Here is a 15,329-nt window from a genome sequence, read left to right on the forward strand (position 1 = left end):
GTAGTAGTAAAAGTATTTATTCCGGAATTACAATTATTATACAAACATTATTTACAGTTATATTTTAAATTTATTATATTCTCATATTCTCCGGAACGGGCTCTCTAAAGCTACCATTTGTTAAGATGTTTTGAAAATGATTGACATAATTGTTTATCGCAGAAAATGACAAAATGTCATTGTTATGTTTAACAACTTTTATCTCAAAAAGTAAAAGATATTTTGTATATTGTTTCTTGCAAGAGAAAGCTAATAATTTGTATAATAACTGCTCAGAAATTCATAATAATTTATTCAAATTCCGATTTATTATGATTTTTTGATAATGAGTGCTTAATTTGCTTAATCTTAAATAATTGCTTTACTTTCTTCGAGATGATTTTTCCAGACTAATTTTTAATCTTTCCATAGTCGTGCCCGATAACGTTTATTGTTTATAGATTGAAATATATGTAACACTTATTTTGTTTATAAAATAAACACTTTTATCGTTTCTAAAGAATTTCGCAAGATATTATCACTTCAGTGATTAGTTTACTTAAAATAAACTCATCAGATTCTTAATGTTTAGATGTGTTTTTCTTTTACTTCTGTGCTGCTTTCTACTTGGCCCAATACCGTCAATACTAATCATATTATTATCTATTCAATCATATTATTATTGCAATTGTTCGGAAAAGACGAAATTGAAATCTCAAAAATAATCAAGTGTATATCTATTGAGGCTGCCGCAACGTCAAGTGTAATTGTCAATCAATCACTAGTCACCATTAACCTTGTTAAAAAAATTGAACAAATATAATCGATTTATCTTATTAAATGTCGATAAACAAAGATTGAGTATTTTATAAAAGGTTACTAATTGGTAACGTGTGATCATTTGTCATTTTTATTTTATAATAAGAACTTATTGGGTCGCAATAAAGTTTGATAGTACTTAAGATAAAGGCATTCAAGAGAAATAATACGATTAATGCGTTATGAGTTCCTAGGATTTCACGATCGGTGTTTTTAGAAATGACACTACAACTAGAAACACCCGAAATATGCACTGCCCAAATAACTTTTATGAACTTGTTTCTGAAGAAGGTGATGAAGCATTTACTTTGACAAAGAACAATAATGAAACCATATGCTGTAGACGTGTAGACTATAGGAAATGATAAAAAAGAACGATTTTTTAATTATAGGTTGAGCAAAGCAAAGAGAGTTGTGGAAAATGTATTTAGCATAAATTCAGCTCTGTTTCGAAATTCTGAAAAATCAATTTTGATAGAACCTCAAAAATGTGACCATGTCATTATCATTCAAGTGTTCCCCAAACAGCTCTTACCGATGCGTAAATACTCTCTACCGACTAATATATAAAACGTAAACCATTAATGCAAATTCTTTATTAACTCATTACATTGTTAAATAATATAAAATTCATTCTCATACTTCAAAAACTAGAAAATTATGCATGAGGACAGTTGGCGTCAGCAGGATAATCGCAAACATTCAAAACGTTGTTGAAATGTAAACCAGCAGGGCATGGCATATCATACGCTACTCCCCAATCACATTTGCAATATCTGTCACAAACATTAGGATGGGAATGGAAGACGGGGAAATCGCCATTTTGAGATGGGCATACCACGCTAGAGCAATCATCACCAGGAACTGGAGATGTAATTGGTGCTTGAGTGGTAGTGGTAGTAGTTTCTTCGGGTAATACGTCATCGGTAGTTGGATCAGGTTTTGGGGTGGTAGTTGGAAGTGGGGCTCCATTGCAACCAGCATTTTCAGGCCAATCACAAACGTTTAATTCGGTGTTAAAATGTAATCCATCTGGGCATGGCATGTCATGAACAGTACCGTAGTTATCGCATTTACAATATCTTCCACAGTCTTCAGGATGTGCGTGGAAAACTGGGTAGTCTCCAGGTGTGTAGGGGCAGGTAACAGATGAGCATTTTTCATTATCAACAGGTGCGGATTCTGTAGTTGTTGTTGCTTGTGGAGTAGTGGGTTTTTCTGTGGTGGTGGTTTCTTGTTCAGTGGTGGTTGGTTCTTGGGTGGTGGTTTGTTGTTCAGTGGTGGTTGGTTGTTCAGTGGTGGTTGGTTGTTGGGTGGTGGTTGGTTGTTGGGTGGTGGTTTGTTGAGTAGTTGTTTGTTGAGTAGTGGTCGTTGTACCTGATCCATCACATCCAGCATTTTGTGGCCAATCACAGACGTTTAATTCGGTGTTAAAATGTAATCCATCTGGGCATGGCATGTCATGAACAGTACCGTAGTTATCGCATTTACAATATCTTCCACAGTCTTCAGGATGTGCGTGGAAAACTGGGTAGTCTCCAGGTGTGTAGGGGCAGGTAACAGATGCGCATTTTTCATTATCAACAGGTGCGGATTCTGTAGTTGTTGTTGCTTGTGGAGTAGTGGGTTTTTCTGTGGTGGTGGTTTCTTGTTCAGTGGTGGTTGGTTCTTGGGTGGTGGTTTGTTGAGTGGTGGTTTGTTGGGTAGTTGTTTGTTGAGTAGTTGTTTGTTGAGTGGTGGTCGTTGTACCTGATCCATCACATCCAGCATTTTGTGGCCAATCACAGACATTTAATGCAGTATTAAAGTGTAATCCATCTGGGCATGGCATGTCATGAACAGTGCCGTAGTTATCGCATTTACAATATCTTCCACAGTCTTCAGGATGTGCGTGGAAAACTGGGTAGTCTCCAGGTGTGTAGGGGCATGTAACAGATGCGCATTTTCCATTTTCAACAGTTGTGGATTCTGTAGTTGTTGTTGCTTGTGGAGTAGTGGGTTTTTCTGTGGTGGTGGTTTCTTGTTCAGTAGTGGTTGGTGGTTCAGTGGTGGTTGGTTGTTCAGTGGTGGTTGGTTGTTCTGTGGTGGTTGGTTGTTCAGTGGTTGTTGGTTGTTGGGTGGTGGTTTGTTGAGTAGTTGTTTGTTGAGTGGTGGTCGTTGTACCTGATCCATCACATCCAGCATTTTGTGGCCAATCACAAACATTTAATGCAGTATTAAAGTGTAATCCATCTGGGCATGGCATGTCATGAACAGTACCGTAGTTATCGCATTTACAATATCTTCCACAGTCTTCAGGATGTGCGTGGAAAACTGGGTAGTCTCCAGGTGTGTAGGGGCATGTAACAGATGCGCATTTTCCATTTTCAACAGTTGTGGATTCTGTAGTTGTTGTTGCTTGTGGAGTAGTGGGTTTTTCTGTGGTGGTGGTTTCTTGTTCAGTGGTGGTTGGTTGTTCAGTGGTTGTTGGTTGTTGGGTGGTAGTTTGTTGAGTAGTTGTTTGTTGAGTGGTGGTCGTTGTACCTGATCCATCACATCCAGCATTTTGTGGCCAATCACAAACATTTAATGCAGTATTAAAGTGTAATCCATCTGGACAGGGCATGTCATGAACAGTACCGTAGTTATCGCATTTACAATATCTTCCACAGTCTTCAGGATGAGCGTGGAAAACTGGGTAGTCTCCAGGTGTGTAGGGGCAGGTAACAGATGCGCATGTTCCATTAATAACAGTTGTGGATTCTGTAGTTGTTGTTGCTTGTGGAGTAGTGGGTTTTTCTGTAGTGGTGGTTTCTTGTTCAGTGGTGGTTGGTTCTTTGGTGGTGGTTTGTTGAGTGGTGGTTTGTTGAGTAGTTGTTTGTTGAGTGGTGGTCGTAGTACCTGATCCATCACATCCAGCATTTTGTGGCCAATCACAGACATTTAATACAGTATTAAAGTGTAATCCATCTGGGCAGGGCATGTCATGAACAGTACCGTAGTTATCGCATTTACAATATCTTCCACAATCTTTAGGATGTGCGTGGAAAACCGGGAAGTCTCCAGGTGTATAAGGGCAAGTAACCGATGCACAATCTCCAGAATTGGAAGGAGGGGCTTGTGTTGTTGGCAACTCACTTGTAGTCGTAGGAAGATTGGTTGTAGTTGATTGTCCACCTGATCCGTCACATCCAGCATTTTCTGGCCAATCACAAACGTTTAATATAGAGTTGAAATGTAAATTAGATGGGCAGGTGTATAGTACAGGTTTCCCCCAGTCACATTTATAAAATTTATTACAATCCTTGTCATCAATAAGGAAGTCTACGAAATCTCCGTTAGTACTTGGGCATACTCCAACGGGATCAGCGTCAATTCCAATGATAGTCAAAAGACTTAAAACAGCTATAGCTATAAATTAAAATAAAAATTGTATTAAAAAGCTTTTTCTTTACTTTTATGGAAATCGAATCTTACCCTTCATTGTTGTAATGAACTGACAAGAACTAGCTAAACTCTGATTAAGCTACGAATAGGAAACGCTTTATATACCTAGACAATTTTTCTAATTGCAATTATCGTGTTTTCTAATCAAGGATTAATTTTATAATCTTCGTCCGTTCTATGATTGATTTGTATTTTCGAAACAATTGGCTAAGCAACAAATATACCAAACATCACTTTAAAAAAAAATTTGTTCATTGAGTAAAAGACCACGTTAAGAAACATTATAAAAAATATATGTTTTTGTTCGTAACATTTTAACCCACTTAAATAAATTAATTACATATAAATAATTATTTAGAAAAATATTTTTTTTTAATTATCTGATACAACAATCAGTAATCCTTAGTTTTCCACAATAAAAAATGATTTATTAATCCTATTCATTCAAACATAATGTACTTCGTGTTTTGTGTACTTTATCTATCTTGTATTAATCCTTCTGTCTTATTATCTATTGAAACTTTAAATTAATTTTTGTACATATTTTCTACGAATAATCCGATTAATAAAAATATTTCCCTTCTACAACAATACACTTGAACTTAGCTCTTTGTTATTTTTTTTACGTTACATTAATCCACAAGTTCTCAATCTAATATAAAGTTATTCACAATTCAGCTGAAAAAATTGAAAGTTCTCTCTCATGTACTATGTCGTCACTCTATGTACGAACTTAGACCATGCTTTAGATATCTGGCGTCCTGCATAGTTTTCCTTCTCTTGAGGATGGCGTCCAATACTGCCTTCACCTAAGTCTGTTGTGGTCTTCCTATCCTTCTTGTTTCCTGCAACCTAACTTATACCACCTGCTTTACTTGGATAATGTCATGCATCTGCAATTTACTATTTATAGAATCATTCTATTAAAACAAGCTATATTTTATTTACCGACTTATTGACAATGGCCGATAAGATATGGGAAGCTTTTTCGAATTCCTCATTAGAAAATCAAAATTTTAAAACAAATTTCCAAAGTACTACTAATAAGAATTTACAGCGGCCGACTCTCGAATTTCCTTCCATTTCTTCTACTTCTTCAACAATGACTCCCATCCCATGTTCACAACAGACAACCTTGAATGATGTATTAAAAGCATTTGACAATTTCACAACAAAATGTCAAAATATCATTTCTACTTTTTCACAAAAACAAACTGTTGTGGACGCACAGATTGCGTCAATTAATGAAAAACTCAGTAACTACAACAATTTTGACAGTGGTCGTTGTTGTAATCATTGTTCACTCAGGAAAAAATCGAATTTTCGCTCAAGGTCTTCTTCTAAAAGTCCTTCAAGAAGTGATAACAATTGCGGAATTTACAAATTTCATTTTCGTTTTGGTGATAAAGCAAGGTATTGCTAAGGGAGTTGGTGTAAATTCAACTCATATTTTACTGAAAATCAAAAGCTTCAAATCAAAAAAACTAACAAAAGTTTCAATAGAGATTAAAATTAAGGGTTTAAATATATCCTCCGGAGTTGAATCTGTAAGTTCACGGTTATTTATTTACGACGATCTCAATAACCTTAACTATCTTATTGACTCCGGAGCAGACATTTCGATACTTCCTGTTTCTTTATTTCCTTCTCACAAAAGAGAATCATCCTTGGTATTGTCTGCCGCTAATGGTGGCAAAATTAAAACGTTTGGAAAAAAATTACTTTCTGTATCTTTACGTCTAAGACGCACATTTCCATTCGTTTTCACTTTAGCAGATGTGACGAAACCAATATTAGGTGCTGATTTTTTAGGAAAGTACCATCTTTTAGTTGATATCAAGAATCGTAAAATAATTGATCCTTTAACGCATATCGCTTCAATTTGTTCTGTTTTTAATTTTAACCCTTCCAAAATTAATCTAATAAATTCTCAGATCTCTATTGAAACTAGATTCACAAAGTTAGTTAAACAATTTCCTAATTTAACATGTATTCCGGATTTTTCAAAACCAGTCTTACACTCAACTAGCCATAAAATTATCACCAATTCGCATCTTCCTTTTAGTAGACCACGTCGTCTGGATGCAAAAAATCTTTTAATCGTCAAAAAAGAATTTGAATTAATGGTAGAAATGGGTAATTGCCGCCCATCTTCTTCGTCCGCATCTTCACCATTACATATGGTACCCAAAAAAGGTACTGATGAATGGCGCCCATGCGGCGATTACAGACGGTTGAATTTAATAACTGTTCCAGACCTTTATCCTTTACCGCATATTCAGGATTTTAACCTTCACCTACAAGGATGTTCAACTTTTTCAAAAATCGACCTCGTCAGAGCTATCACCAAATTCCGATATCTATAAAACGGCAATAAGTACCCCTTTCGGTTTGTTCGAGTTTGTTCGAATGCCATTTGGCTTATGAAACGCCGCACAAACTTTTCAAAGATTTATCAACGAAGTACTGTCTGGCTTAAATTTTCTCTTTGTTTATTTGGATGATATATTGGTGGCAAGTAAATCTGAAGACAAACATTTAGAGCATCTACAAATTTTATTCAAACGGCTTAGTGATTATGGGATCAATATCCAACCTACAAAATGTATCTTCGGTGTTTCATCATTAGATTTTCTAAGCCATCATGTTTCTCAGGCTGGTATTAAACCCTCAAAATCCAGAATTGAAGTTATTTCAAAATTTCCTCTTCCGAGCACGGTTAAAGAATTACAGAGATTTTTAGGAATGGTTAATTTTTACCACCGTTTCCTTCCTAACATTTCTAGAATTTTATCGCCATTACATTCTTTAGTTACTTCTTATAATTCAAAGAAATTAAAAACAATATCTTCATGGACAATAGAAGATAAAAAGGCATTTGAAGCTACAAAAAAAGCCCTAATCAATTCTGTCCTTCTTGCTCATCCTTCCCCTACAGGTATCTATTCTTTAACCACCGATTGCTCGGATTATGCTATGGGAGCAGTTCTTTCTCAAACAATTGATGAAGTTACTTCACCTATAGCATTCTTTTCAAGGAAATTAAGTTCTAGTCAGGTAAAATATTCCATTTTTGATAGGGAATTATTGGCAATATATTCAGCTATAAAACATTTCAAGCATTTCTTACATGGAAATCAATTTACTGTATTCACTGACCATAAGCCGCTAGTAACAGTATTCTTTTCAAAATCAGAAAAAACGCCTAGACAGACGAGATATATTAACTACATTGTAGAGTTTACTTCTCAAATTAATTATGTGAAAGGAAAACATAACGTTGTTTCGGACGCTCTTTCTAGAATCAATATAACTTGTTTGAATTCTGAATATCCTTCAGAATCAGCAATGAAAGAGGCTCAAGATTCAGATATAGAGTTGAAACATCTTATTGATAAACAACTTTTAAGCCAGAACAAACGATACCATCTTGCTAAAAGTAGAATGACAAATTCTAAATCAGATCTTTGGTATGAAGATTCTTCTTCACTTAATTTATACATTCCAACTTGTTTCAGGCGAAATATTTTCAATAAATTTCATTTTCTTTCACATTCCGGTTTTAAAGCTACTTTAAATTTAATTAAGCAAAGATTTTTTTGGCCACATTTAACCAAAGACATTAAAGATTGGTGTAGGACATGCATACAATGCGAAAAGGCCAAGGTGCATCGTTACACAAAATCACCAATACATCATATACCCATACCAAAAGGACGCTTCGAACACATTCACATTGATAGTAGGTCCTTTACCTACTTCAATGGGTTGTTCCTACATCCTTACAATAATAGACAGATTTACTAGATGGCCAGAAACCTATCCGATGTTGTATCTGGACATCTGAAACCATAGCTTCAACCCTATTTAATCAATATTTTTCGAGATTCGGTGTGCCTCATACCATCTCACATGATAGAGGCCAACAATTCGAATCCCATCTCTTTCGACAATTCAATAAGTTGTTGGGATCTCAACAGATCCACACCTCTTCTTATCATCCCCAGAGCAACGGCATTTTGGAAAGGTTCCACAGGACGCTTAAAAATGCCATCACCGCCAAAGGATGCAGCTATAGGTGGAACAACAATCTTCCTGTAATTTTACTGGGTTTAAGATCCTGTTTAAAGGAAGATCTCGGTTGTTGCCCCGCTGAACTAGTCTATGGGCAGCCATTACGCCTACCAGGGAAATTCTTCATAACCTCTCAACATAACATAGGGACAACACCCTTACTAACAAGTTTGAGAGAAACTTTTCTTAAGCTTCAACCTATTCAAACAAAATTTCATTCAGTGTCGAAGCCTTTCATTCACAAAGATTTGCCGACATCTGAATTCGTTTTTTTAAAATTACAAAACTTCAAATCTTTATCTCCCAGATTTGAAGGACCTTACAGAGTATTAAAACGTTTTAAGAAAAATTATGTCATTAATAAAAATAACAAAGAATTGATAGTCAATATTACCGGCATTTTTGACTAACAATTCTTACTCTGCAATTAACGATTCTTCGTAAATTTTTAATAATTCTTTATCAACGATTAATAATTCTTCTTTCAATATCAATAATTCATCGCAAATTATTAGCACTTACAAAAAACATTTGCAAGTTCGTTTCTGTATTTAAATTAAAAATTACATTCATATCTTTGTTGCTACTAATTTGGAGTGGTCTTTGTATCTTTTGGAAAGGGGAGTATTTGTAGCGTCGCTACAAACATTCACAATTCACCTTCCAAAAATTACTTACAAAATTTTTAGTAGCCATGTTTTCATTTTCTTTGTTTCCGTGGGAAATTTTATTAAAAAAATGAATGTTGTTATTTTTAGTTTTTCAACAGTCTCGTCTCATTGTAATTACGTATAAGACGTATATTAAAATTATCTTCTAAAAAGAATATTTTTTTTAATTTTTAAAAAATATAGCAAGTGGCTATTAATAGAATCATTCTATTAAAACAAGCTATAGAGATAATGAGATTAAGCGAAATAAGATGGCCAGGATTTGCAACAAGAAAAGCTCAAAATGGCACTCTTTACTACTCAGGGGACGAAAAACTCAGAAACCACCATGAAGTAACAATCTTACTAACACAGGCTGTAGAATCCGAATGGTTACCAACAAATGAGAGAGTTATCATATTAAGGATCTGCACTTTCCATTATACTGTGAACATAATACAGGCTACGAATTTCTAGAAACTTACTAAAAAGTATGAAGCAACAATTATAACAGGAGATTAACGCAAAAATTGGGGAGAAGTGTGCGTCTAATAGGAACTTGACACTCGAAATGAGAGAGGATACACTGCTTGAGTTCTGCTAGTGCTTACCAGAAGTTATTAGATTAACTCATGAACCAACTGCAAGGTTATAGCGCATGATACGGTCTTCAAATAAATACCTCGAAGACAAATCTAATTATTTTCTCAAATATGCCACGAAGTGGGAATCTTCGTATAAACCACATCCCTATAGATCAAGTACTTTCATATAAATAAATGTATAAACATATAAAAATATGTGAAGAGATTCATTAACCTTCTGAAGATGTGATTGAGTTATCCAAGAAATTATTGTCATAATTATTGGCTAATTTTTAATTCATTAGTTTTTTTAATTAAAAAGTTTCTTGATAATTTCGATAAGATAATGTATATTATCATTTAAGTACTTTGCCTTATCTTATTTGACTTTAGCAGAAACTCCTTCCTTCCTATAAAGCTGTAAAACATACCTTAAAAGTTAATATTTTTAATTTCCACTTATTGTTAGATTTTGCCCCGCAAATCTTGATGTATTAAGATTTCATCAAGATCTCTTCTTTATACAGGATGTCTAGAAATGACCTGTACAACGCAAGACCACAAGTACCACACAAGGACCTCTTTAACCGTTAGAGGGCTTTAAAAATAATATGTTTTTTAAATTTTTTTTAAATAAGTCGAGAAATCCTCGATGGATTTTATTAATTTTTTGGTCATGCATTTGTATCAGTAGATTACAACTATTTGTGGAATAAACTCTAATTTCGAAAATTATAGAGTGTTTAAAAACTTTGTAACAATAGATTATGCATCCATATCTTTTTAACCCCCTGTACAAACACGACCATTTTATTTTTCTGAATAGTACTTATTTTAATTTAGAAACTATTTTCTCTCTTACAAAATTTTAGTAGGGTGAACGGTTTAGCCACAAAAAAATATTTTGTAAATCAGTTTGTCACTTAAACTTGACAGCAGTATTTGCATTTTTCGTTTTGCGTTTTATCTTTGATTCATCATAAATTTTCAAAGCCCTCTAGCGACTAAACTAAGCAATTTTGTATATAGATAAGTTTAGTTAAATAATCATATTTTTGGTCAAGGTACTTGTGATCTTCCGTTGTACACGTCATTTCCGGACACCTGTAGAATGTCTAAAAGGAATTATTTTCAAGATTCACAATAGCTTTGTTCCAACCAGCGGTTTGACTTGTCGTGTACTCGTCAAATGCAATCGCACAGTTAAATAATGCAATGAAATCCGCTGAAATGTGACGACATTACTTGACATGTGCGATTACATTTGACGAGAATCGGACGAGTCCGACCACTTGTTGGAGCAAACCTCGTGATTTACAGTTTCGATTCATTCACATTAAATCAACTCGTTTTTATCAAATATTGAAGTGGGAACGTTATTATGTTAATGTTATCAAAGGAAATCATTTCAAGTGTTTTTTTAATTAAATTGTGAGAAGAGGATATAGGAAGTAATGTTATATAGGTGTCCTAAATAATTTGAGATTTGAAAATGAATCAGAACGGTGACTTAACTTCTTTGAAATAACATTAAATATTTAGTTATAAGTTAAAACCAAAATTTCTTATGGATATCATTACAATATTGTCCCAATTAGTATTAAAACAAACTTTCTACGAATAATAGAAACACCTGTGTATTGAACAATAAGTAATCTCGATCAATATAACGAGTCGAATCAACTGATATGAGATATTTAAGCTTATATGAACAGATAATTGCGATGTCCCAACGTGATTTTTATTCGATAACGCTAGTTGCTACTGTTTAAAGTACGCCGAATGATGTGACAACAAATTAAAAATATAAAACATAATAATGCTGCATGTTCTTTATTAATTTTGTTCATAGTAAGTATACAATAAATTCATTTAGGTCATTTCAAAACTAGGAAATTATGTATGAGGACAGTTGGTGTCAGCAGGATAACCGCAAACATTCAAAACGGGGTTGAAATGTCAATCAGTAGGGCATGGCATATCATACGCTACTTCCCAATCACATTTGCAATATCTGTCACAAACATTAGGATGGGAATGGAAGACGGGGAAATCACCATTTTGAGATGGGCATACCACTCTAGAGCAATCATCACCAGGAACTGGAGATGTAATTGGTGCTTGAGTGGTAGTGGTAGTAGTTTCTTCGGTTAATACGTCGTCGGTACTTGGATCAGGTTTTGGGGTGGTAGTTGGAAGTGGGGCTCCATTGCAACCAGCATTTTCTGGCCAATCGCAAACATTTAAGTCGGTATTGAAATGTAATCCAGCTGGGCATGGCATGTCATGTACAGTACCATAGATATCAGTCTGTAGATCTAGAAGTAAACTGAAGGGGACTAAGATTAACATACAGGAGGACCTTACTGCACGGAATCATAATCTTTTGAAGCAAGCCTGGGCTAAATTTGGGAAGAGGAACTGTTGGTCGTATGATGGACGAATTTATGTTAAAAATAATGGTTCTACTATGTTGATTAGGCAATCTTCAGACATAAATAATGTCTAGTCCAGAAAGTGTCTGTGGATTCTATTGAGCGGTATTTGCTTTTGTTGAAGTCTACTAGTGTTGGCTCGGATGATATTTCTCTAGATATGGTTAGGTTGTGTTGTCCTCGTATTTTGAATGTTCTCTGTCATATTTTCAACTTTTGTCTGATAATGTCGGTTTATCCTAAGGCATGGAAATGTGGTCTGGTGATTCCTGTTCCTAAAATGAAACCAGTTAAAGAGCTTAAAGATTTGAGGCCTATTACTATCCTTCCGGTTTTGTCTAAAGTATTAGAGAAAATTATGGCGGAGCAACTAAGATCCTTTTTAGATACTTATAATATACTACCAGATAAACAACCTGGTTTTAGGAGTCAGTTTAGCTGTGCCACAGCGCTTCTTGATTTGACTGATGATATATATAGAGCTCTTGATGCTGATAGATCTACTGTGCTTGTGTTGCTTGACTTTAGTAAGGCATTTGATATCTTGAATCACGACCTTTTGTTGGCTATTCTTAAATTTGTTGGTTTGTCTGAGTGTGCTCTTTCTTTGTTTAAGAGTTATCTGTTTGATAGAACGTAGGCGGTTAGGGTGGGGTCACAGTATTCTGATTCTATTGAATTGGTTGCTGGTGTTCCGCAAGGATTTATCCTTGGTCCTATCTTATTTACAATTTATACCAGCAATTTATTCTCAAAGTTAAAGTATTGTTTTTATCATCTTTATGCTGATGATTCCCAACTAAGGTAATTAAGGTAATTTTGCTGTGGGTCTGTTCTTCGACATGTCGCGTGCGTTTGATTCGCTGCCACTAGTCATGCAGAAATTGTATGCTTTGGGTTTGCGAGGCACGATTTTAAATTGGCTTCAATCATTTCTGGAGGAACGAAAAATAAAAGTGGTCCTCTCTGGTCAGGAGTCATCGGAATCAAATGTTTTACTGGGAGTTCCCCAGGGCTCAATCTTGGGCCCATTAATTTTTCTATTGTAAGTATATAAATGACCTTCCTGAGTATCTTTCCGATGTCCACATAGTCATGTATGCCGATGACACGTCAATTGCCCTGGCATCGAATGATGCTGGTATGCTTTTTTCTAAAGTCAAGCATACCGTTGAATCATTTGATGCTTGGTGCAAACAAAATCGTATTATTCTTAATCTAAAAAAGACCGTGTTTGTAAATTTTCATAAGAGGAGAAGGCTTCCGCAGCCCGATGAGATCATTCTATCAAATAGCTGCAAGTTTTTGGGTGTTTATCTAGACGAGCAGCTAAGTTTTGAGAAAAATGTTGATCATCTGGTTTCGAAATTGAACTCGTCCTTTTATGCAATTCTGAAGTTGAAGGGATGCCTCCCGCTATCGGGATTATTAGATGCGTATTATGCTCTCTGTTATTTGCATCTCTCATACAATATATTATTGTGGGGAAGATCGACGGAGTAGTGGCGTGCCTTTGTAGCACAGAAGCGCATTATAAGATTAATCTTCGACCTAAACTGCAGAGATTCGTGTAGAGATACATTCAAGGCCAATTCGCTTCTTACTCTTCAAAGTATATATATATATAAATCAGTTGTTCATGTGCGGGAGCATGTCAATAGATACCCTGTCGTGAAACACAATTACGAAACTAGATCTGATAGTTTGGTGTGCTTGGATCATCATAAGACGGCTTTCTTTGAAAAGAGTCCACGGTATGATTTCCCAAAGCTCTATAATAATTTGCCATCTGCAATTAAAAAAGTTGATACGCTTAGCTCATTTAAACATAAAGTAAAAATGATGCTTGTAGAAAGGGCGTTTTACGACCGCCAGGAATACTTGTCATTTAATTTTAGTATTAGTCCTAGTCAACTAGCATAGGTCATACTTCATAATTTAATTTCTCTCTTTCTTTGTTGAATATTGTGTATGTTGTGTATTATATATTGTATGTGGTTTGAACTTGTCACATCTACTATTTGTAGCCAGGTGATTAAATAAATTATTATTATTATTATTATTATTATAGCTGCAAATAAAATATAAAAATTATATTAGCAACAAATATTTTTCATCAAACTCATTGTATTGAACCGCTAAGAAGGAGTTAAACTCTGAATAGACAACGAATTTGAAACGATTTATACACATACAAAAGATTTTTTTTTAATTCCAGTTATTGAGAATTCTAATCAAGAATTAGTTTTGTGAATGAAGATCACAAAACTAGCCATAATGATTTCATATATTACTTTGTTTATTGTGTTACTGTAATTAACTAAATACACATATAAGTACTGCATAAAAATCGTTGTTGCAGGATGTTTCTGTAAGTCGTGGCTTAATTTTAATCACAAATACTAGAGTAAAATGATGTAAAAAGTTTCTTGTCTAAACCTATAATAAATAAACAGTGCGATGTTATTGGAAGTCGTTTAAGATGATTTTGAAAATAAGCAACAATGGGATCAAAATTCCATTTAAAAGTCTATTTTATGTTAAAATTATTTTCACTCTTAGAAATTTTTGATTAGATGCATCGTTTTCGAGTTATTCACAAAAAGATTCAAGAACGTTTTTGAAATGTTGTCATTAATCGTAAGTTAATTCGAACAAAGTGATTTACTCACAACAATAATAACAAATTACAAAAATAACAACAAAAACAACTCATCACACGTAAATACTGCTGGTCAAACGGATATCCGACAACTATCCGGTATCCGGCCTATCCGGCAATTTTTTAATATCCGGCCGGAGAGCTTACCGGCTTTGGCTAGATATTCAAAACCTATTACTTAGTGGACACTAGTAGGTGTTGGACACTGCAGATAATAATCAAGTTCAACCCCAATAGGACTTTTTTCATTGAATACAACTTTATTTATATCAGGTTTGTCATTAGCAACCTCACTGTAACAATCCCAATACGATATATAAAATCTCTTATTGCAGTTTCGTCTAGTTTTCTTCTCTTCGCTTGTACTTTATCATCACATTCATTACGTTTTTAAAGTATCTTCTTTTTAATGCTACAAGCCGTTTTGAAAAATCACTTTCAGTTCTTGAGAAATAAACTTTTGAAATGATCGACAGTTTTTACGAATTTTGCAATTTTCGCCGATTAAGTTTTAAAAATTCGTATAAAATCCAATTCTTGGTATATGAGTATGAAAATTTTCCAAAGTGATAATAAAAGTGTCTTCTTTCCAATGAACCAACCCGTTTTGAAAAATTACTTTTAGTTTTTGAGAAAACAATATTTGAAGTTTTGATAAAATTTTCGATGTTGCAATTTTCATCAATAACTTTCAAAATTC

General features: G+C 34.4%; 2 protein-coding genes and 1 long non-coding RNA gene across 3 annotated transcripts; all 3 read right to left on the bottom strand.

The window, feature by feature from the left end:
- Positions 1-1,379: 1,379 nt before the first annotated feature.
- LOC111414000 (mucin-2-like) lies at positions 1,380-4,290 on the bottom strand. The gene is made up of 2 exons (XM_023045148.2): positions 4,255-4,290; positions 1,380-4,188 (listed from the first exon to the last, which is right to left on the bottom strand). Exons 1-2 carry the CDS (start codon positions 4,259-4,261, stop codon positions 1,457-1,459), a joined length of 2,739 nt encoding a protein of 912 aa, XP_022900916.2. The 5' UTR covers positions 4,262-4,290; the 3' UTR covers positions 1,380-1,456.
- A 525-nt stretch (positions 4,291-4,815) lies between these two features.
- On the bottom strand, positions 4,816-5,749 carry LOC111414001 (uncharacterized). Its single transcript, XR_002706234.2, has 2 exons — positions 5,173-5,749; positions 4,816-5,117 (listed from the first exon to the last, which is right to left on the bottom strand). It is a non-coding gene; the product is annotated as an uncharacterized lncRNA (long non-coding RNA).
- Positions 5,750-11,491: 5,742 nt separating this feature from the next.
- On the bottom strand, positions 11,492-11,815 carry LOC139430364 (uncharacterized). Its single transcript, XM_071197221.1, has one exon. The coding sequence runs from the start codon at positions 11,813-11,815 to the stop codon at positions 11,492-11,494; it is 324 nt and encodes a 107-aa protein (XP_071053322.1).
- Positions 11,816-15,329: the final 3,514 nt, after the last annotated feature.

Source organism: Onthophagus taurus, chromosome 7, assembly GCF_036711975.1.
Source record: "Onthophagus taurus isolate NC chromosome 7, IU_Otau_3.0, whole genome shotgun sequence".
Taxonomy (NCBI): domain Eukaryota; kingdom Metazoa; phylum Arthropoda; class Insecta; order Coleoptera; family Scarabaeidae; genus Onthophagus; species Onthophagus taurus.